The following is a 25,000-nucleotide window of genomic DNA, read 5'->3' as shown; positions in this document are numbered from 1 at the left end:
CAACAACAACAGGCATTTTAAGGCCATTTTCCCTGCAAGAGCGGGGGGTTAGCCTTGCGGTCCCCATGACAATCTTCTCCATTTTGCCCTATTTTCTGCATCTCCCCTTGTTAACCCCCTTGCCCACATTTCTTCTTCGACCATCTTTATCCAAGTCTTTCTCGGTCTTCCCCATCCTCTACTTCCTTCTACATTCATTTCCATCACTCTTCTCAACCAGTCACTTTCATCCTTCCTCAACACATGACCAAACCATCTCAACCTGTTCCTCTTCACAGCATCAATCACAGGTTCTATTCCCATCATCTTTCGCAATTAATCATTTGTCTTCCTCTCTCTCAACGATACACACATCCACCGAACCATTCGCATTTCCATCCTTTCCAGCCTTCGTTGCTGCTCCACGTTCATTACCCATGTCTCGCTCCCATAAATCATAACACTTCTCACACATGCAGCATACACCTTTCCCTTCAGCTTCAACGACACTCCCCTCCTCGTCAGCACGCCACTCAGTTCCCGAAACTTCTTCCATGCACATCTCACTCTGGCAACCGTTGCCGAGTCTGATCCACCTTCTCCATTCAGCATGTCTCCTAGGTAACAAAATGTTTTCACACCTTCCAGCTTCACGCAGTCTCGAAGATCCAACTCAACATTTACTCCATCTGCAGCTAATAGTGGTAAATCCAAGTGGTAAAGTGGCAGAGGTAAATAGTGATAAATCAATGAATAGCAGAGAAAAGCATTCTCCATCTTCTACTGCCTTCTTTCTTGCCGGGCACAGTCTGCTCTTTTCAAACAGCACTCGCCAGATTTCCGCAGGGAACACTACACACGGCCCACCATAAATCCTCTTCTGGTGAAACCACCAAAATCCAGGATGACTGCCCACCTCCTCTTTTTTCCCAGCCTGTGGAACCAACTTCCACATTCTCTTTCATCTCATGCCTCCTTCCATATCTTCAAGAAAGCTGTTCACCACCATCTCAGATCATCACCAATCCAAAACAATGATCTTCTCTACCCTCATTAAACACCACCTCCTTCACCCGTCCTCCACCCAACCTCATGCCCTCCTTCCAGGTTTCTCAGAGTTTATCCCTCAGAGTTTCTTCATCCTTTCCAGCCCACATTGTTTGTCCAAGTCTCCTTCTATCTTGACCTTCAGCTCCGCTGTTGGTGTTTCCCCCTCTTTCTACTAATCCCTTTATCCCGTTACGCCCTGATCCATTCAGTGTACTAGTTCTTTCACGAGCTTCGATTATGCATACAAAAAGGGCTTGTCGTGGAAAAATGGCTTTTTACTGTAGCTTACATATGCAGGAGAGAGACAACAAAGATCCATCCATGTTGAACCAGCCGTGATAAAGTGTGAGCCTAAGTCATATCGGTCGGTCCCAAGTCACGTGGTCTCCTCTTCTTCACTAGTTGAGCTTTTCTACATCCGACGAATCCTCCTCCCAGCTTCTCTTTTACCTGCCACCCCTCTCTTCATGCTGTGCAGCAATTCATGTGATTGTCCAACTGTTATATATTTTGCCCTTCATTATATCTGCATGAAAAATAAAACCGGTACCATTTTCAATGAAAATGTTGCACATGACAACTGGCAACAGAACACAACCCGGTGTGCATTTTATCCGAAGGTTTTAGTTAGGAATTTATTAATGTCCAGCATAGTAAAGGTCAAGCCAAGCACAACAGAATCCTCAGAATATGATCCTTATAATTTGTTAATTCAATTTTGGTGACTGTTGTACCACTTGGTTAATATGATACAAAATTACATTTTAATACACATATTTCGAAGTTCGTTTTTATGAACAATTTTACAAAGTACCTTTGAAACAAAAATAAATACTAAGCTCATTCAGATTTTTTTTTAGGTTACTGCACTTTTTCCCAAAAAACAAAAACAGTTTTCACATCTGGAAGCATTTGCATGGCCAGCATTGGCAAAAACTAATATAAAAAAGTATTTTTTAAAGGACACAATGTTGTTAAACCGTTTTTAAAATGAATATCAATTCTGCTGAATGTTCAAGAATGCATCACTGGAGTGCATGACATATTGAACACAGATGTGGTACCTGCAGCAGAGCCTCCATTATAGATGTAAAGGGGGACATTCCACAGGTAATGGCAGTCAGCATGTATCCGTCAGATCCTATTGAGCTGCTGAACTTACCCACCTGCACAGGAAGATCATGTGGGGTAATGCAGTCGATTTAAGTTTGACAACAACAAAATGCATAAACACAAGCGTTGAAAATCAACGATTTTTCTTTGCAAATGTTCATCGGTTGTTTCGGCGTTCTCTTACTAGGTGCTGAAAAATGGGGTGGTGCGGAACAACTAAGCTATACCCATGTTTATGATTGTCTATTTGACAAAAATATACTTCAAATGCAGACCTAGAATATAAATAATGAGCTTCACAACATTTGTCCCCACAGAAAAAAAAACATCAGGAGGGATATGTTCCCTCCACGATGGAGGGGAGGGAGAATTTGACATAAAACAATCATAGTTAAATTATATAATTGTCAAACTTTCTGATATTTCCTTCCTTTGCTCATTCTTTATATTTTTGACTCCAAATGGAAAGAATATCTGCCTCTTTCTTTAACAAGCATTTATTGACCTTTTAAAAAGTTTAATTTTCCAATTTTCTCATCACAAACTCCATACGTCTTCTTCCTCATCTCAATCTCGATTGACAAAGGGTTTCGGGAGAAACATTTAAGGTTTCCAAATGACGACAAAGCTCAGGTGTATATGGGAGTATAACAAAAGTTTTGTGCTTCGATAATTTCGAGTGTGGGATCTATGCTATCGAAGATGAGATATGGAGAAGCTTTGGCTTCGAAGGCAACTCAAGGTTAAAATGTGCAGTCCTGACAGATTTATGAGCAACTTCTTTAAATTCCTCCCAAAACAACGAAAGACCTTGTATGTAATGAAAGCCTTATAACAAGCTGAATGAGATTTTAAAAAAGAAACAGGTTAGTGACAAAAATACTTGTTCGTTTTTCTCGACTATTGAAATAAAACCATTGTTTCCTCCCAAGTACCTGTTTTAACTTTTGGCATTTTGGTAAAATATCGCCCAGTTTGGCAAGTTCTCCACATATAAAACATCTCTGCAATCTTCACATTGCCAGGCAGTGAATAATAAGAGAAGTGGAATTTTAGGATGCATTTGGAAAGGTATCATATTCACACCAAAGGAGGTGGTGCACATATGGTGCAGAGGTATGCTTAAGCTGCATCTTGAATGTAGCAATTTCTCCTGTCAAATCATCGGTGAAAACATAGCTGTGCTCGAAAGGGTCCAGCAGAGAGCTTGAATGATGATTACAGGGCTGGAAGGTCTTAGCAATGAACAGAGACTTGAAAAGACTGATTTTTTTTTTTATTACAGACGAGGGGATAAGATAGAGGTATTTGAGATATTTTTTAAATATCAAATAACCTTCAAGCAAACAAGTGAAACAAAATTCAGGCCACACCTCGCAATGCTTGCTCATAATAATATTCGAAGTACCTGTATATATTGTTGTTGTTTTTTTCAGTGAAGGTGCGGAGTACAACTGGAGGTGGAGATTTGACAGGGACCAATTTGATTATATTTAAACCAAGAATAGCTTATGTAGAACAGTTAGCAGAAGAGTGCTTTGGGAGTAAGGAGAGTTGAACAATTTAAGGGATAATTAGACAAACGCCTGGAGGCAGGAAATTGGAAGGAAAAGATGGCTGCTGGAAGGTAGGCTACTAAAGTATGCTGGGAACACCAAGTACGTACTTTAGAGTGAACAAGTGCTTTGTGGCACATACCACACACCACTGTTGATATGTGAATACAGATGGCCAAGCTGCTGCTCAAAGACTGCTACCGAGAGCTACCATTCAAGGGTTGGAGCATCTGCTCTGAGTTTGGGACGTCTGCGGTTTTAACCCCGGCTGAGTGATACCAAACATTTTTAAAATGGGACATGCTGCTGCCTTGCTCGACACTCAGCATATTAAAGAAAAAAAAGGATAGAGCACAGACAAACAGCCATACATTGGTAATAATAGTGCAAACATTGATGGGACGAATGGCCTCCTCTTGCACTGAACGAACTTCCTGGTAAAGGAACTCGTATTTCTATTACAAGCTATCTTGTCATAAAAAACAAAAATTTACGAGTCAGTAAGTCTTACAATTTGAGAACGAGATCAAGATTGACAATTGCATTTTAGAAATGAACTAAAGTTCGAGACAAAATAAATTTTCATGCAGAAAAAAAGAAAATCAACTCACCATTGCATCACGCACAATAACTTGAGCCACATATGGAGCTTGAAATAGTCCAGATGTCTTTGAAATCAACACCGTTTCTTCAAGCTGGAAGGAAGTTGGTCAAAAATAGAGATTGGAAAATATTGTTACGTGTATGTGGGGTAGAGGCTAGTTATTAAAATGAAAGGTCTTAGCATGGACACTGGACAGTGTGCTCACATAGGAGAGATCATTCTTCTCATTTGTAACACGGAATTCATGTTTAGATCAACTTCAACAATGGCTGGAGCTCCACCACCTACCAGGTTCAGAGGTAGCATGTCCAGCATATAGTCATACGGGTACTTCATCAGTCAGGTGTTGCATCAATGGGAACACCATCATTTGGAAGGATATTAAAGAGGGTGGGTGGTAAAGATCCCGATGGTGCTTTTTTAACTGAGTATGCAATTGCAGTGCTAACTGCAGCTTAGCTGCTGCTACCAGGGCTGAAATGCAATTCCCAACTTAATGTACTGTCCTGTCACCAGCGATTAAGACCGCTGTGTGATGGATAACCAAGACAGTTTTACTCCCCAGGCGGCTGCCCAAAAATTGGCGGTATGTTTCTGTTGCACACGGGATGAAGGGAGGGGAAGCGTTTACCTGATGAAACACACGGGTTCATTCTGAAGCCACAAACAAACACGACAGTAAAATTCAACAAATATGATTTAATAAAAATAACCCAAAGAATAAAAATGAAAGGTGAGGTAAACTAAAATTCGAACTGAGGTACCTCCACATGCAGACTCAAAAACAGACAAGGGGAAAGATAAAACAAAATAAAATGTTTTTTTTTATAGGGCACTTAGCTTAGCTCTGGCCTCACGAGTTCCACTGCAAGGTTGGCAGCTGGGGACGAGGCCCAGGGCTCGATGTCCCTCCGGCGGGAACCTGGCACAAGATGGCGGCCGTGCTGCACCCGAAGTAGCCACCGACTTGAGGCAAGCAGACAGGACGGCCTCCTTCGCCTCGCTCGTGGCCTCCTCCGCCTCTGAAGAGCCCCACAGCCAAAACCTCCCTCACAATGCTCCCCACGCAGCCAATAACTCCTCACTTCATTCAAAACCGCTCAAAAAGCTCTCCTCAAAATTGAACACAATGGCCAAGCTCCTTCTTCAGCCCCCCAGATCGAGAGCCGCGCTCTTCCTCTTCTGTCCAGAAGCTTCTCCATGATGTCACACCGTTCAATGGTAAAGCTTTTTCGAGAATCACTCCATGGTCCTCTCGGCCAATCATGAACTTTGGGGCGTGGCCTCACGGTCTTCTCTTCCACTCCCTTCGTACCACTTACTGGAGAAAACTAACCTTAATCCCGAACTAGTCATCACTGCATCACCCCTCGTGTGAAGACACAAACAATCCTATGCTACTGCTTCCCGACTTAAATACATTAATATTTCTCTGACACGGCCACGCTATGATTATACAGTCCTACCTTTACTATGAGATTCCTTCATCTACCTCCACAAACGTAACAGTACAAATGCAAAGTCAAGCAATGTCCCAGTAATGATGCAACCAGCAGGCCAAATGTGTATTTTGAATTCCAGTCCGATGAAATAAGGCCAGAAAGCCAAGGGAATAAGGCCAGAAACAAGCGACAGCTACCACTGCACCTATAAACCTATCGATTGTCTTTCTTAAATCTTTCTTTTTCCCCACCAACAGAATAAGAATGAAAAGCATAATGTTTGCAAATAACATTTGAACATTGCACGACTAACAATCACATGATGTGAAGGGTGATAGAGATAATGATGGTTTTGGAGCCTTACCATTGACTTGAGCTCCTCCTGGTAACCAGGTGTGTCTGTATCAGGGGGGTAGGCCACTGTGATATAGATATTGTAGGGTTTAACCTACACAAGGGCAAAGCCAAAGATTGACCAATCAGGACCATTTAACAATATGTAATAGATCTGATGACTGAACAATTCTATTAAGTTAAAAATAGGAGCACCAACCTTTGATGGAAAGAAAAGAATAACAATCCTATCGAGAACAATGGACGTCCAGATTACAGCTTGGAAGCCTAATAATAAACTTTGTTTTTGGGAAATCAGACCCAATACAATCATTTCATTATGACAAATTTGTCAACAGCAAATAATGAACTCAAGCACAGCAGTTAACTTGTTTTATTTCTTAATGCATAAATTAACATTTAAGTGATGTTATAATATATATCTATATATATATATCTATATCTATATCTATATCTATATATATATATATATATATATATATATATATATATATCTATCTATATCTATATCTATATCTATATCTATATCTATATATATATATCTATCTATATCTATATCTATATCTATATCTATATCTCTATATCTATATATATATATATATATATATATATATATATATATATATATATATATATATATATATATATATATATATATATATATATATATATATATATATATGTATGACAGCAATTATTAGACAACACAGTATACTTTGTTTTAACAGCAACCTTTAATACAATAAATGTACGCTGAAGCGAGACGGAAAAGTGGCCTTTATAGACGGGTGGTCTTTCTGTGCATGTTTGCCGCCGCCATATTGGCCTCATTTTTCAGCAGTACAGCGATATAATTCAAGCACAAGTACCCAAATGTATACCGTAAGCAAACCAGCCTTCGTGACCTTTATTAGCTCCACAACCGAAGTTGGACGGAGGTTATGTTTTTACCACTATCTGTCTGAACAGGATATCTCAAAAGGTTGTGGACGAATTCGGACAATACATGGTGGATATGTTGGGCGTGCGACAACGAAGAATCGATTCCATTTTGGTGAAGATCCAGACACGATAATTTGAAGCGATTCTTCACCATTGCGACATGGGGCCCAAAAACCATATACAGCATGATATTTCAAAAAATTATGGACAGATTATGACAAAACTAGGTGGATTAATTGGGTAGGTGGCAAGAACAAGCCGATTAGATTTTGCTTCAGGTCAGGATCCAGATCGGGACTATCAGTGTGATCCAAAATGCAAAGTGTATACAGCTTGGCAGAGGAATGCGCTCTACCGAGTACAGTTGTAGTTTACCCTTTTAATTATTTTCTCAAGTGATTAATTGATATAGATTTGAAGTTCGTTATCACACTGAAAGCCGAGTCATATTTGAAGATTGAAAACTCAATCCAAATCAGAGCAGACGATAGTAATGAGCGTACACAGTTGATGAACAATAAACGCAAAACGCACTGAAATATAGAACTCGGAAGTTACGTTCACAAAAACAAATATTTTTTTCTGATCTACGGCTCGTAATGGAGCTGCCACTGACCCATCTTACACACATGGACATAGACGAGACAATACAGGACCTACTAAACGAGAAAAACACAGCCACTGAGTTTTGGGGAAGTGATGTCACAACGAAATCACAATAATGGTGCTGCATTTCTCGCCAGTTATACTGGGTGGTTTGCCCTTGCCTTCCCAGCATTGTTTGTATGTGTTCTATCCTTTTAAATGCTGAGCATAAAAAGCAAGGGAACAGCACGTAACGTTCTTGGTACGACTCAGTCGGGTTTTGAACCCCCGACCTCCCAGACGGGAGGCCACTAACCATTACACCGCCCATTCTGGTATCTATCACAAAGACCTGTCAGTGTGTTTTGTGTGTAAAGATCACTGATTTTACTGATTTACAATGGAATCAATGACCGTTGTGTACAGGTTTAAGCTTACGAAGGGAAGCAATCAGGTGGCCGCTGGTTGCATAAGACAGGTGATTGTTCTGTACAGGTTATTTAACACAGGTTTTCTCTGCAGGGAAACCTGTTTAACACAGGTTTCTAACACAGGTCTTCTTAAGTAGGTTGTTGAGACAGGTTTGACTGTGTATATGCAGTATGTATATATATATATTAGTATCTGCAATTTGGTTCTCCAACCTAATGAGCGAATGTCATGACGTCATCGCCACGTATGTCCGCATTGCCTGCCAAGCTCCGGAAGAGCCATCTAGCAGTGCATCATTATGGATGTTAAATTCAGATACTGTCACAAGTGCATGCAAAACTCAGTTACCGACCTGGTTTCGCCCTTGTGGGGGCTTCATCAAGGCAACGCAGTGAGCCTTCCATACACTTGTGACTGATATTTAAAAAAAAACAAAAAAAAACGAAAGGTTTTCAGTCATTATGCTACTTCATACCATCAGTGGGGAACCCGCCAGTACCTTACTGGCGGTTCCCCACTGATGGTATGAAGTCGCATAATGAGATGTGTATATATATATATATATATATATATGTTGTTGCAGTTTTTAGAACCTTCACTTTATCAAATTTAGTATTAAAATTCCTTATAAATAACCCCTGTGTACATTTCCCCTTAATTGGCTGTTAATTGAAATAAGTGCACCTTAGCTAGTCCATATACAAGCACACAGCCAATCATAGAACCTCTCTATAGTTATTTCATTAGTCTGTGTTTCAGATAAGGCTGTGTGTCCAATAGTCGATCTTACGTTGCACCAAATCAAATAAGATAGATCCCTTTGTCGATTGCCCAAACCTTCATTGCCAGCAGCGTGCGACTACATTTCCAACAGCATTCAGACTCCATTACGCACGCGGTCAACTCGGAGAAGAAGGGCGTGGCCCGCCCATCGTCATCAAGAGGTGGAGCCAGAAAGCCATTACGACCAAACAGGAATCGGTGGGCATGGCTTGGTAGGGCGTGGCTATATAACCCGTTACGGGAAGCCCCCACCGCTAGATGAGAGAGGGAGCACGAATCAAGAGTTCTGTGAAGGAGGTGCGTGATCCAGCTGAGCGTGAAAGAACGCAGCAGGCAGAGGACACCGAGAAAGCTGCCGGTGCAAAGCCGAGTGCGTGGAGTCACCGTTTGCTCACTTCCAGCCCGGAGCGTAGAGCTGGAGCGGACGTCGTCGCGTTTTCCCACCGCACCTTCCAGCCTTGCCGTTCTGCACAGACCCTTCTTCTCCCTCCAGCCAATCCTACCTGCAATTCCCCATTTGTGTGTCTGTTGGTGTTGTCCTGCCCCTGGGAGTAAGAAAGACTGTATAACTATAAGCTAAGAATTGCCCTGTGTATCTGCTTCTTCCTCTTCACTGTAAATTACTTCGTTCTTCTTCTTCTTTGGGCTTGTGTAAATAATAATAAATATCTGTTCTTTCTTACCCGTTTGGTTTCCTTCTTGTCCGATCGCTTTAGTGGTTTCTTGATTGAATTCCTGTGGTGCGATTTCGGCCAACGCTTATGAATCGGGTTTAGTCTTTGCTAACGGCTCGAACCGCGGACTGCGAAACCGCTCGGCAAAATACCATCTTGTCCGGGTCTCGAGCGGTACTTGTCTCCCTGTTTTGCGGAGGGATTGGTGAAGGTATTCGGGAGAACACCTTGACCAATAACCCTGATCAATCCCACCTCGCAAAGGAGCGTTACAAGTACCAGGACCGGCGGAGACGGCCAGCTTAACAGGACAAGGGGATTAACCCCCCCTTGCTAACGGGAGAGCCGTCCCCCGGATTCCGTAACAATTGGTGTCAGGAGTGGGATTTGAACCCGAAGTGCGCTTAACGCACTCAAAATTACGAGCGGCCGAAATTTTTTATTTAACATCCAAATTAAAATCGTGCCATGGATGATCAAGGCGACTGGATGCCGGTAGGGGAGCTAGAAGAGGGTTTGGAGGCAACCCAGGATCCCGGAGAGGAATGGGAGGAGGAAGGCAATGAGGGTTCGGTAGCGGAGGTTTCAGGCGCACAAAATGGCGGCGCCTCGCACGTGGCGGCAAGTGCCGAGCCCGCGATACCAGGGGACTTCCAATTGTTTATGGCTGAAATGATGGCATGGATTGTAAGGAGGAATCAAAAAACTGGATGCAATGAGTGAGCAAATAAGTAAATTTGGGGAGCAAATGGGTGGCCAAATTGGTGGATTAAAAACTGAGATGGGAAGCCAAATTGGTGAATTAAGAAATTATTTGGGTAACCAAATCGGGGAAGTAAATGAGGGGTTAGCGAGGGACAAGGCCACATATGAGGTAAGGGAAGCCGAGAGGGAGGTTGACCGCAGAGTGGGCGAGAGGGGCACATCGGTGCACGATGAGGTAACGCGAGTCGAGGAGCGCAGATTGAGGAGCGCAGATTGAGAAAGTCGGAGCAAAGCGCGGGTAACTGGACTGGGGTAGAGATCACGACCCGGGGTTTGGGGAAGCCGGCGACCGCTGAGGTAGAAGAGGGAATTTTAATAAAGCCAGCGGTCATCGAGGTGAATAAAGAAAAAGCAGTAGTGGGAATTGAAATTGGAGAGACCGGGGACTTAGAAGAGCACTCGCGGGGTGAAGGAATGGAAAATGTACAAAGTCTAAGTTCACATCCTGATGCCATACTTGCTAATCCTTATAAAGATTTGCAGGTGCGCGTGGAGAGGAGGATCCCAAAGGTGAGACGGGCTGTGTATGGTGCGAAAAGGTTTTTCGGAAAAGTGTTTGGCACGAAAAGAATTTCCGCGCGCTTGGGATCCCAGCGTACCGCGGGCGTTTGTGGGAGGTCCGTTGGGCGCTGTGTGAGTGGAAATGGCGCGCTTGTGAGAAAAAGGTGTGCGTCGGAGAGTGAGTGTGTTACAGAGTGTGGGAGTGATACCGAGTGCGAGCGAGAATGCACGTCGGAGCATGGGTGTACGGAGTGCGACACGGGGAGTGAGGTGGTGGTGGAACGTGTGCGAGAGTGTACACCTGGGTTAGTGATGGCGCGTGTGCGGGAGGGCGCACCGAAGCGCGTGATCGGGTGTGCAATAGAGTGCCCACCCATGGTTGTCACAGAGGATGTGACCGAGGAGTGGGCGCGAGGTGTGTTAAGGAAGTGTGCGAACGACAAGTGTGCGCAAGAAGGTGCACGAGAGGTGTGGTGTGTTACAGGGAGTGCGGTGGTGGAATGGACGGAGTGTGTGGGATGCACGGGAGGCGCCGAGACGCTGGGTTTTGCGAGTATGAAAGGGGTCCCATATGCGTGCGAGCATGTCCGGGGAGCATCGACGTTAAACGGGATAGCGGTTTGACCGACGGTTAGCCGACACGAGCCCTCGGTCCGTGCCGGGCTTTGGGTGCTGCGGGAGCCGGCGGGGATCGGTGCAGCGTCGCTCCTCTTCGGAGCGTCGTGCACGATTCGGGCCTGGCCCCACCCCGCACGGTCGAGTCCGGGCCTTGCCCGGCAAGGCGACCGGTCCGGTTCGAAGGAAGGTAGGAGGGACCGGAGCGGCGCCCCCTTGTGGTTGTGGCGTTCCGGCCGGGCGAGATTGAGCCGTCGGGCCGAGGACCGAAAGCCTCCGCGCCGAGATGGTGCGTGGAATCTCGGCCCGAGCATGCCACCTCCCCTGAACCGAATGCCAGACGGACTCAACCTGCAGGCGACCAAACCACCCGAATTCATTGCTCGGTTTTGCGAAGCCTAGCTTTGAGAATGTAAGACGCACCGAGGCTCAAGTTAATGGATATTTGGTAGGGATAGGGAATTGGTGATTGGCAAAATTGATGAGCAAAATTTGATTGGCAAATTTGATGGGTAGAAATGATTGGCAGTGATTGGCAAAATTTGATGGGCAGAATTGGAATTTGATGGCAAAATTGATAGTGAGAGATGCCCGATGTGATGGGATGGGATGGCAACTGTGCCATCCCTCACATCCCCGGGGCACATGAGCACTAGTTATGGGGTTATGGCGGTGAAACCCAAGCCAGGGAGGGTTTGGATAATGGATTAGGGATCTAGAGAAATGACAATAGGTAACTGTAGGGTTAAGTAGTGACATGTACCTGTCGTAGGGGACGTAGCAGATTAGTGGATTATAATGACGAGGGAGCGCGATAATATAAGGGGCGACTGGGGAGCACGAGTTTCAGAAGGGAGTAGTCAGCTTAGATGATGCAGTGTGGGTGCAGGAAGTTCTTTGTGGTGAGCGTGATGATTGAGTAGTGAGCAGAGTATTGTGAGTGTGGGGTGAATTGCATTGTTGTGAATGAAGAAGCCTGGGAGGAAGGAGGGTGCAGGAAGCACCAGGCGTGTGAGCACAGGTGTGCAAATGAGTGAACAGGTGTATGGAGAATGGTTGTGTGGAATACCTGGTATGGAATACATGGAGTATGGAATGGATGGTGTGGAGTGAGTATGGTGGAAACTGTGGAGTGAAGTGGTTGGTGCGAAGGCAGTGGATGGGGAGGATGGACTCCCATCACGAATACCCGGGGAGGGTAGTTTAAGAGTAGGTAGAGGGTAGAGGTAAATTGTGGTTGGATATTGGCATCTGTGGTGCGTGTGGAAGAATGGTGTTTGTATGGGTGCATTAGTGACGTGGAAATGGCTGGGCGTGTGGCCTGTTAGTGTGTGTAGTTAAATAGGCACTCCGCCACTGTAAGGATGTCGGCCAGGTGAGGCCGCAGGTAGGCTCTGGGAGCCAGTAGAGTTGTTGTGGATGGGGCCCGAGGATCCGGAGGACGGGCCCGGGTAGCCCAGTGCCAGAGAGGGCACCGAGGGGGTAAGTGCCAGGGAGGGCCTTCCCCCAGTTAGATAGGTTAGGTAAAGGAGCAGGTAAGCTCGGAGGCAACTGCAGTGGCGGCGGTGTGCAGGTGGGTAGACCTGCTGGGAGAGCCACACGACTCGGCCCAGAAATTGTGCGAAGGCACAGGGAGTTGAATCGGGGGAGTGAGACCCCAAATTGGAGAGCACCACAGTTTGGCCAATGGGAGTTTGGTTCTTAAAACCGCATAGAGTGTAAAGTGGCCAATGGTTTGGCAGGGAAAGACCCCAGGTAGTGTAAAGTGTGTTAATGTCATTTAGGAAGTAGTTAGGATTAAGAATCTCCTCGCACCATCTACACCACTTCACCTAAGGTGACGACGGTGCTCCACACCGTGCCATGGTTTGTTGTTTATTTTTGTGCAAATGTTTTGGATTGAGACACGCATCATGACGTGGGTGAGACATTGTGCTGGATATTCCATCTCTTCCTCCTTATGAGGAATTGATGAGGAATTTGGGTGATGGCAAATTTGGTTAGAGGGATTGTGACGAATTTGGTATGAGGGGAGATATGGGGAAGACGTGACGGTAGTGACGAATTTGTAAATGTGTAGATTTTGTAAATATGGGGTAAGGGCAAGGGTAGAGTAAGTGACAGGGGGGGTGACGTACGTTCGGGATGAGCTTTCTCACTTCGCTCTCCGTGCGCACCTCGCTCTGCATTACCTTGATTAATGTGTACATTTGTGACCTTACCCCTCGCTAACGCTGCCGCTTTGTCTTCCTTCCCCACCCATGGGCCGTGCTCTCTGGGCACTGAGGGGGAGCGTGCGGGAGCCCGCCATTGTGTGCCCGAATCCCCGCAACCAGCTGCCTGCATCCATGCACCACCATATGGACCACAGTCTGTGGCCGAGCACCACATTTATGGACCACCCATAGTCAGCCCCTGTTGGCCATAAATATAAATTGACACGTCTATGTGCTTTTTTATTTATTATGTCCAAATAGGCTGCAAGCAAAGAACATCAAGAGGAAGAGAACATCAAGAACGACATCGGCCAGCAGAGGGAGCAGACCAGAAGATCCAGACCACCAGTTGTTTTTTTTAGTTGAACTGTGATGAATGTAGCACCGGATGGTGCTTGACTGGTGCTTTGATTGGTGCTTTGGTGTTTGCATGCCTGGGGATGTATGACAGAATCTCAATTCTGCATCCCCCGGGCATGTGAGGTGGTGTATCGATGCAGTGCATGATGTATCCTCCCTCCCACAGGATTCTTTTGGTTTCCCAAAAGAAAAATGACAGGTCCTGGGTTGCGTTTTGTAAATAATCAGATAATGTCACTTGTAAATAATGCTCCCACTCCAAGTTCATGTATAGTTTGAAAATTAATTCCGCAATTCCGTTAGCTGTGGGCGTGAATCTGTTAGGTAGGGTGCAACGTAATAGGGGGACATATTTATTGTGTTTTAAAACTGTCGCACTCAGGGTCAGGTTAATTGTAGAGGGAACTAGTACCCAGTCGTACCCTGCTGCTCCTGGACTCCGTGTCCTTTCCTCCTGACAAGGTGGAAAAGTTTCTGTCAACCCTCGACTCTGATTCTGCAACTGGACCCGACGGCATCAGCCCACGGGTCCTAAAATCCTGCTCTGCTGCTCTATCTCACCCTCTCTCTGTTCTCTTCACCCTCTCTTTTGCTCAAGGTCAACTGCCATCTGCTTGGAAATCAGCCAACATCACCGCTTTGCACAAAAAAGGTGCAAAAACAGATCCTAGCAACTACAGACCAATCAGCCTTCTCCCAATTATCAGCAAAGTCATGGAATCCATCATTGCTTCTGATATGAAATCTTTCCTCTTCTCCAATGGCTTGATCTCTGATCATCAATTTGGTTTCAGACCAGGTCACTCTACTCTGGACATGCTGCTTCTGCTGTCTCAACAATGGATGGAGGTCCTAAATGCCAAACAGGAAATTAGAGCTGTCTCCCTCGACATATCACGTGCCTTCGACACGGTCTGGCACCCCGCTCTGCTCACCAAACTCTCCTCCTTTGGTATCCATGGAAATCTCCACGCATGGCTGGCGGACTTCCTCTCTAGTCGTCGTCAACGTGTGGCCCTGAATGGGTTTCTCTCATCTCCTCTTCCTGTTCAGGCTGGAGTTCCCCAAGGCAGTGTTCTGGGCCCCGTGCTTTTTCTGGTCTTCATCAATGATCTCTCTGACTCTCTCGAAAATCCTCTCTATCTCTTTGCTGATGACTCCACTCTCTGCCGCTCCATTCCTCTTCCCTCAGATCGGCAGTCTGCTGCCTCCTCACTCTCTGAAGACCTGGACAAAATCACAGACTGGTCAAACAAGTGGAACATGTCTTTCAATCCTGACAAATCTCACACTCTTACTATGTCTCTCCGAAAAGATCGACTGGACAACCCTCCCATCTACTTTCTCAACAATCCTCTCCAAGAAGTTCTGTCGCTCAAGATTTTGGGTCTCACTATCTGCCATGATCTTTCTTGGGAAAACCACATTTCCAAGCTGGCCTCCAAAGCCAGTCGCCGACTGGGCATCCTCCGTCGTGCGAAGTCCTTCCTCGGCACACCTGAGCTCCTCACCACATACAAGGCTTTCATCCGCAGCTCAATGGAATACTGTTCTCCCCTATGGGCCGGTGCTCCTGCCTCACACCTAGCTCGGCTTCACGCTGTTGAAACCAAAGCTTTCAGAATTATTGGAATCTCCCGCGATGAAGCTATCTCTGAGGGCCTTTCACTCACTCACCGCAGGCAGGTAGGTGGTCTTTCTGTCTTCTACCGACTCCTCTCCGGCCTTGCACCCCCAGCTCTCTCTGTGCTCTGTCCCCCAAATATTCCTACAGGTCGCACAAGATCTGCCAGCAACCCTCTGATGGTTAAACTGCCGAAATCTCGGCTCTCCGTTCACCTTCACTCTTTCATTCCTCTTTTCTCCCGCCTCTGGAACAAACTCCCTCACTTCCTTCAATCCCACTCCTCCCTCCAGGTCTTTAAAACAGCTGTTCACCACCATCTCTTATCTTCCCCCATCCAAAACCTTGATCTTTTCTACCCCCGCTAATTCACCCCAGATCCACCTTGTTTGAAATTCCAACTTCTTTCCTGGAAGTCCTGGCAGTGTCCATATGTTTTATACCTCTCCCACTGCCCCCTTCCCACGCCCCCCCCACCCCCCAAAGCCCTCGCCCTCCCTCAGATCTCTCGATGTCTCCATGTCTCTCGGTCCCTGCTCTCAAATGTTGTGTTTGTGTCCTTCCCCCTCTCTGCCCATCTTGTCTATCGCTCCCTATGTTATATGTTTTATGTGTCGGTTTGTCTTTCTGTGTGATTAATGTTCGCTCTTTCACGAGCCTCGATCTTGTATACAAAAAAAAAAAAAAAAAAAAAAAAAAAAAAACTACACCTGTGTCACACGAAGTTAAAGTTTTCGGGCCGGGACGTCCCGTGAGGAATGAGGGTGCTGTGTTGCAGTTTTTAGAACCTTCACTTTATCAAATTTAGTATTAAAATTCCTTATAAATAACCACTGTGTACATTTCCCCTTAATTGGCTGTTAATTGAAATAAGTGCACCTTAGCTAGTCCATGTACAAGCACGAAGCCAATCATAGAACCTCTCTATAGTTATTTCATTAGTCTGTGTTTCAGATAAGGCTGTGTGTCCAATAGTCGATCTTACGTTGCACCAAATCAAATAAGATAGATCCCTTTGTCAATTGCCCAAACCTTCATTGCCAACAGCGTGCGCCTACATTTCCAACAGCATCCAGACTTCATTACGCACGCGGTCAACTCGGAGAAGAAGGGCGTGGCCCACCCATCGTCATCAAGAGGTGGAGCCAGAAAGCCCTTACGACCAACCAGGAATCGGTGGGCATGGCTTGGTAGGGCGTGGCTATATAACCCGTTACGGGAAGCCCCCACCGCCAGATGAGAGAGGAAGCACGAATCAAGAGTTCTGTGAAGGAGGTGCGTGATCCAGCTGAGCGTGAAAGAACGCAGGAGGCAGAGGATGCCGAGAAAGCTGCCGGTGCAAAGCCGAGTGCGTGGAGTCACCGTTTGCTCACTTCCAGCCCGGAGCGTAGAGCTGGAGCTGGAGCGGACGTCGTTGCCGCGTTTTCCCGCCGCACCTTCCAGCCCTGCCGTTCTGCACAGACCCTTCTTCTCCCTCCAGCCAATCCTACCTGCAATTCCCCATTCGTGTGAGTCTGTTTGTGTTGTCCTGTCCCTGGGAGTAAGTAAGACTGTATAACTATAAGCGAGGAATTGCCCTGTGTATCTGCTTCTTCCTCTTCACTGTAAATTACTTCGTTCTTCTTCTTCTTTGGGTTTGTGTAAATAATAATAAATATCTGTTCTTTGTTACCCGTTTGGTTTCCTTCTCGTCCGATCGCTTTAGTGGTTTCTTGATAGAGTTCCTGTGGTGCGATTTTGGCCAACGCTTATGAATCGGGTTTAGTCTTTGCTAACGGCTCGAACTGCGGACTGCTAAACCGCTCGGCAAAATACCATCTTGTCCGGGTCTCGAGCGGTACTTGTCTCCCTGTTTTGCGGAGGGATTGGTGAGGGTATTCGGGAGAACACCTTGACCAATAACCCTGATCAATCCCACCTCGCAAAGGAGCGTTACAAGTACCAGGACCGGCGGAGACGGCCAGCTTAACAGGACAAGGGGATTAACCCCCCCTTGCTAACGGGAGAGGCGTCCCCCAGATTCCGTAACAATATATATATACACGGTTTACGCGTGGCCCTCCTGCCATTACCGTGGGGAGATTAAGCCCCTTGTTCTCTTTGGGTCGTCGCAACCGAGAGACTTGAATCGCCACTTCCGGTTGGACGCGAGACAGGGTTTCAGGACGATTCTCGCACGTACCTAAGTATTCACGCCGCCGCGGAAGCGGGGATCAAGTCTCTCACGCTCGAACCACGCGTAATTTGAGTACGTCCGAGCGGATGGCGTACCACGTGGTCCGTGCAGTTATCTTATATTGGAACCCGATTAGAGCGATAATTCGTACCACGCTTCGTCAATAGATGGAAGGGACGAGACGGTCGAACAGAAGGAAGAACACAGGTTTAATAATTATTATTTACAGTGATTGGTGGAAGGAAAAGGGACACAGGGCAGAACTTAAGCAGTCTTAGCTTATTTCCCAGACACGGGCCCGTTCACACTCACAGGGGGAAATACAACAACATGCATTTTAAGGCCATTTTCCCTGCTAGAGCGGGGGTTAGCCTTGTGGTCATCATGACAATCTTCTCCATTTTGCCCTATTTTCTGCATCTCTCCTTGTTAACCCCCTTGCCCACATTTCTTCTTCCACCATCTTTAGCCAAGTCTTTCTCGGTCTTCCCCGTCCTCTACTTCCTTCAACATTCATTTCCATCACTCTTCTCAACCAGTCACTTTCATCCTTCCTCAACACATGACCAAACCATCTCAACCTGTTCCTCTTCACAGCATCAATCACAGGCAATATTCCCATCATCTTTCGCAATTCATCATTTGTCTTCCTCTCTCTCTCAACGATACTCCGCACATCCATCGAACCATTCGCATTTCCACCCTTTCCAGCCTTCGTTGCTGCTCTACGTTCATTACCCATGTCTCGCTCCCATAAATCATAACACTTCTCACACATGCAGCATACACCTTTCCCTTCAGCTTCAGCGACACTCTCCTCCTCATCAGCACGCCACTCAGTTCCTGAAACTCCTTCCATGCACATCTCACTCGAGCAACCGTTGCCGAGTCTGATCCACCTTCTCCATTCAGCATGTCTCCGAGGTAGCAAAATGTTTTCACACCTTCCAGCTTCACGCCGTCTCCAAGATCCAACTCAACATTTCCTCAATCTGCAGCTCCCTCTGTGCACACCTTACATTTGAATGTAGCTGCCACACTGGTAAATTACCCTCTCAGACCACTACATTTTTGATGAACCCACTCAGCGCACATTGTACATTGAATGGAGTTCACTCCGACACCCTTCCTGCACACAGCACACGGCCACTTCCCAGTTCTTTCCACCTCACCACATGCTTTACCACTTGCCATCACCTTCGTCTTTCCGATATTCACCTTCAGACCTTTTGTCTCCATACATTCCTTCCACTTGTTCATCTTTTCCTTCAGTCCATCCATACTTTCCGCAATCAACACCAGATCATCTGCATACAACAACTCCCACGGTAAACCCTCCTTTACGTTCTGAGCCAGCACCTCCATCACAGCTACAAATAGTAGTGGACTTAGTACCGACCCCTGATGCACTCCCACCTTCTCCTCAAACTCACCACTGTTCCCGTCTTTCGTCCTTACAGCTGTGCGCGCTCTTTTGTACATTGCCATCACTACTCTGATCAACCATTCCTCCACTCCTAACTTCCTCAATGCCCATGTCAATACTTTGCGTGGAACCGTATCGAATGCTTTCTCCAGATCAACAAATCCAAAAAACAACTTCTTCTTCTCCATGTACTTCTCCTGCAACTGCCTCACAATGAAAAGCGCATCTGTCGTTCCTCTTCCTGGCATAAATCCAAACTGCATTTCGTCGATCTTCACTTTCTTCGTTATCCTCCTCTCCAACACCCTTTCCAATACCTTCATTCCATGCTCCAATAACTTTATCGCTCGGTACGAGCCACACTCCAGAGGGTCACCTTTCCCCTTGTATAGAGGGACGAGGGTACTCAGTTCCCAATCCACTGGAATGCGGCCTTCTTTCACCACCAGATTACAGATCTCTGTCATTCTCTTCACACCCCAACTTCCTGCTGCCTTCAACATATCTCCCACAACTCCCGTCGGCCCTCCCGCTTTTCCACTCTTCATTGCTTTTATCGTTTCCTCAACTTCCTTCTCAGTTATCTTCTCTGCTGGTCCTAAAACTGGGTTACTCTCTATGTTGCCATCCCATTCATTCTCTGTATTCAACAGCATTTCCATATATCTTTTCCATCTTCCTTTAATTCCATCTGGGTCGACAACGATTTGTCCCACTTCATCCTTCAAGCAACTCACCCCCATCATGTCACACCTCTCTTTCGCTATGTGCTTTGCAATCCTGAATACTGCTTTCTGACCCTCTTCCGAATCCAAGCGTTCTCCGAACATTTTCCTACATGCCTCCTGCGCCTTTGCTACCTCTTTCTTTGCAGCCTTCCTGGCTGCCTTGTAACTTTCATGCTCTGCTGTTTCTGCTCCCGTACCCTTCGCCTTCTGCCACTCCTTGAACTTCTTCCTCTTCTCGTCAATCCTCTTTCCAACTTCATCATCCCACCACCATGTTTCCGAGTGCCTCGGTGGTCCTTTTGTCCATCCACATACCTCACCAACGGCTCCCAACAGACTAGCTTTCATTGACATCCAACCACTTTCAAGCTCAACCACATCATCCTCTACCCTACTCAGCCTCTCTTTTAATGCCTCCCTTACTGTCACCTCTTTCAACCTCCACACCTTCATTCTTGGTTGGTACTTCACCCGCCGAGCTTTCCTCGCACCTTTCACCCTTATGTCGCAGACAACCAAGTGGTGCTGTGAAACAGCCTCCTCCCCCGGGATCACCTTTGTGTCCCGGAGGTGCCCCCTATCTCGCCTACGCACCATCAGGTAGTCAACGGTTGTTGTCGACCCACCTGACGTGTATGTAACAAGCTTATTATCCTCTTTCTGGAACTGAGTATTACAAATCAACAAATCAGCTCCATCAGCAAACTCCAAAATCCTTTCACCTTCTCCATTTCTCACACCATATCCGTAACCCCCATGAACTCCCTCAAAACCATCCATACTCCTTCCCACATGTCCATTCAGGTCTCCTCCCACCACAACAACTTCTTCATCTTTCACGTTTTCCATCAGCTTCTCTATCGCACACCAGAACTTGTCCTTCTGGGACTATGCGATTTGGGCCATTTGGCCATAGCCCTCGCTTCCATTATCCGGTTAGGTTGTAAAATGCCGCCCGCTGGTTTTAAAGCTTGGTGTTTCACGCAAAATAATCCACAAGATGACCAGGCTTTGAAGGAATCCCTCCTGAAACTACCCGGACTCGTGGAATATACCTTCCAGCGCGAAAAGGCTGAGACTGGAATAGAACACTGGCAAGGCTTCCTACGGCTCAATCCCTGTTTGTCGTATTCCCTGTTTGTCGTATTCCCTGTTTGTCGTTAAAGGCGGCAAAAATGAAGAAAGGAAATGTTCATGCGCTGAACGCGCCGGCTCCGTTGTTCAGGAGCAGCTTACCCGGCGTGGCCCTCCGCGGTCACAGTACGTCCCTCGATGAAGCAGGCAGGCGGGAGGGATCATTGCAGCGCGTCTCTCGAACAAAGGCAGAGCAGGCAGGCGGGAAAATATACGCGTCTCTCGCATGGCTCGGGGGTTCCTCACAGCGCTATTAATCAACGGTGCACTTTCCCTCACGTAACTCAATAGAGGATTTGCCGCAAGCTCAACCGATTTGCCGCAAGCAATTAACTTGTTCAAGCGCCTCTTCCCCTCGAAACTCGTTTGGCTTCTTTCAGCGCACCTCTCCTCCGAACTCGTTCAACGAGCGCCTCTCCCTTCTCATAACTTAGGACTTGTTTCAACGCAACTCTCCTCAGAACTGAAGTGGGGGCTTTGCGCAAAGGGGTTATATTGCCACGCCCTTAGCCCGCCTCGAATGTTCCAAAAACTACGCCTTTTGACGCAGTGCTAAGCCACTACCTTCGAGCCCTGATTGCTGGCTCGTGCTTACGGTCGGCTCCTCCTCCGCCTTCCTTCGGCCTTGATCGACTTGTTAGGCCGGCCTCGTGTTAATTTGCGCCCAAAACTAAAGTATCGAGGCGGCATAAGCAATGGAAGGACCTAACTCATTATTCTACTCAACGCAAAACTAACACAGGAAAAGGACTATGCTTACATTTACTAAGACATAACTGAACTATCGCGAGGCTACGTGTTGTAGTGTGACTAAACTATGAGGGGGAAATTAACCTTTATTTGTAAATACAAACAAACTCAAAACCGCAACAATATATACAGTATACATATATATATATATATATATATATACAGACTTGGCATTTAATATGGAATATTTTTTTTTCTTGACTTGGGTTTACTTTCTTAACTCAGTATATCCCATCTCATCTTCAGTTGTCATACCCTTCCTCCCGTCCATGGTACACGGATTCTTGTGGTGAGGCTGTTGCCCAGAAACAACTTGCCTTCGTCTCCTGGAAAGCAAATCCAACGGAAGGAAATCTCATTTCCTTTCACAAAGCCCGAAACAAGTGTGTGTCCACCCTCAGGAGAGCCAGGAAACAATATCTCTCCGTTCTCAAGACCGAACTCTCTTATCTGTCTCCCTCTTCCAAATCCTGGTGGCGTCTGGTCAAATCCGTTTCTGGTGTTTGTTCCTCCTCCATCCCCTCCCTTACCTCAAACGGCTACACAAATGACTCCGCACGTGAAAAAGCTGAATGCCTCAACTCTGTGTTTGCCTCTAAATCTTGTGTCCCAAACCCATCCCTCTCTGTACCCACCATACCCAGTCGTACCCTGCTGCTCCTGGACTCCGTGTCCTTTCCTCCTGACAAGGTGGAAAAGTTTCTGTCAACCCTTGACTCTGATTCTGCAACTGGACCCGACGGCATCAGCCCACGGGTCCTAAAATCCTGCTCTGCTGCTCTATCTCACCCTCTCTCTGTTCTCTTCACCCTCTCTTTTGCTCAAGGTCAACTGCCATCTGCTTGGAAATCAGCCAACATCACCGCTTTGCACAAAAAAGGTGCAAAAACAGATCCTAGCAACTACAGACCAATCAGCCTTCTCCCAATTATCAGCAAAGTCATGGAATCCATCATTGCTTCGGATATGAAATCTTTCCTCTTTTCCAATGGCTTGATCTCTGATCATCAATTTGGTTTCAGACCAGGTCACTCTACTCTGGACATGCTGCTTCTGCTGTCTCAACAATGGATGGAGGTCCTCAATGCCAAACAGGAAGTTAGAGCTGTCTCCCTCGACATATCACGTGCCTTCGAAACGGTCTGGCACCCCGCTCTGCTCACCAAACTCTCCTCCTTTGGTATCCATGGAAATCTCCACGCATGGCTGGCGGACTTCCTCTCTAGTCGTCGTCAACGTGTGGCCCTGAATGGGTTTCTCTCATCTCCTCTGCCTGTTCAGGCTGGAGTTCCCCAAGGCAGTGTTCTGGGCCCCGTGCTTTTTCTGGTCTTCATCAATGATCTCTCTGACTCTCTCGAAAATCCTCTCTATCTCTTTGCTGATGACTCCACTCTCTGCCGCTCCATTCCTCTTCCCTCAGATCGGCAGTCTGCTGCCTCCTCACTCTCTGAAGACCTGGACAAAATCACAGACTGGTCAAATTAGTGGAACATGTCTTTCAATCCTGACAAATCTCACACTCTTACTATGTCTCTCCGAAAAGATCGACTGGACAACCCTCCCATCTACTTTCTCAACAATCCTCTCCAAGAAGTTCTGTCGCTCAAGATTTTGGGTCTCACTATCTGCCATGATCTTTCTTGGGAAAACCACATTTCCAAGCTGGCCTCCAAAGCCAGTCGCCGACTGGGCATCCTCCGTCGAGCGAAGTCCTTCCTCGGCACACCTGAGCTCCTCACCACATACAAGGCTTTCATCCGCAGCTCAATGGAATACTGTTCTCCCCTATGGGCCGGTGCTCCTGCCTCACACCTAGCTCGGCTTCACGCTGTTGAAACCAAAGCTTTCAGAATTATTGGAATCTCCCGCGATGAAGCTATCTCTGAGGGCCTTTCACTCACTCACCGCAGGCAGGTAGGTGGTCTTTCTGTCTTCTACCGACTCCTCTCCGGCCTTGCACCCCCAGCTCTCTCTGTGCTCTGTCCCCCAAATATTCCTACAGGTCGCACAAGATCTGCCAGCAACCCTCTGATGGTTAAACTGCCGAAATCTCGGCTCTCTGCTCACCTTCACTCTTTCATTCCTCTTTTCTCCCGCCTCTGGAACAAACTCCCTCACTCCCTTCAATTCCACTCCTCCCTCCAGGTCTTTAAAACAGCTGTTCACCACCATCTCTTATCTTCCCCCATCCAAAACCTTGATCTTTTCTACCCCCGCTAATTCACCCCAGATCCACCTTGTTTGAAATTCCAACTTCTTTCCTGGAAGTCGTGGCAGTGTCCATATGTTTTATACCTCTCCCACCGCCCCCTTCCCATGCCCCCCCCCCCCCAAAGCCCTCGCCCTCTCTCAGATCTCTCGATGTCTCCATGTCTCTCGGTCCCTGCTCTCAAATGTTGTGTTTGTGTCCTTCCCCCTCTCTCCCCATCTTGTCTACCGCTCCCGATGTTATATGTTTTATGTGTCCATTTGTCGTTCTGTGTGATTAATGTTCGCTCTTTCACGAGCCTCGATCTTGTATACAAAAAAAAAAAAAAAAAAAAAAAAAAAAAATCAATCTGGTGAGTTTCTTTTACACTTTGGTGATTTATTTGTTAAAAGAACCATGTCACTGATTGTCTGTCGCAGCAAGAAGTCAACAACAAGATTATATCGCAGGTGGCGTGGCAAAATGTACGGACAGGTGCATTTGATGATTGGCTTCACAGTCGGGTATACAAGGGTTGTTGCGTTCTGTATTAGTGGAAAACAACTGCTGCACGTCTCCAAAAGTTATTGCCGCTTCCTCTGGAGATGGTCCGTCAACTCGACAATGCTGTTTGTCATTGAGTGGTCGCTTTACGAAATTACGGCATGAAACAGCGTGCTATTGCTCGGCAGTGTGGCATCACTCAAGGTCAGGTGTCAAAGATCCTGAAACGAAATGCTCAGAGGGGTGTCCCTACTCCAATACCGAGGCCAGGACGTCCCCACAGAACCACAAGGAGGGATGATCGCCAGCTGCACCGGTTAGTCCGCAATGGCCGTACTAAGGCTTAGGGCTGAGTGGCAGCAACTGACAAATGTGCCTGTATCCAGAAGGCTAGTCAACCAACGACTGGTTCAAGCAGGCTATCGTGCCAGGCGTCCCCTGAGAAAGCCACGCCTGACCAGACAACACCACCAACGCCGATTGCAGTGGGCCAGAGAGC

General features: G+C 46.7%; 1 protein-coding gene across 2 annotated transcripts in view; it reads right to left on the bottom strand.

Moving 5' to 3' along the window:
• Positions 1-25,000, bottom strand: part of KDSR (3-ketodihydrosphingosine reductase) — a 72,529-nt gene that overhangs the window by 5,838 nt on the left and 41,691 nt on the right. The window contains exons 7-9 of one of the 2 annotated variants that reach the window (XM_068107483.2): positions 6,109-6,192; positions 4,310-4,393; positions 2,094-2,195 (exon numbers count right to left, since the gene is read on the bottom strand). In XM_068107483.2, the coding sequence (XP_067963584.1) occupies positions 2,094-2,195; positions 4,310-4,393; positions 6,109-6,192 (270 nt within the window). Of the gene's footprint in view, positions 1-2,093; positions 2,196-4,309; positions 4,394-5,014; positions 5,325-6,108; positions 6,193-25,000 lie in introns of those variants that run through there. The other variant, XM_078771412.1, reaches the window with a different exon arrangement.

Source organism: Myxine glutinosa, chromosome 2 (genome assembly GCF_964187855.1).
Source record: "Myxine glutinosa chromosome 2, kmMyxGlut1.1, whole genome shotgun sequence".
Taxonomy (NCBI): Eukaryota; Metazoa; Chordata; class Myxini; order Myxiniformes; family Myxinidae; genus Myxine; species Myxine glutinosa.
Note: the sequence above shows the minus strand (reverse complement) of the source record. Positions and strands in the feature narration are given on the sequence as shown.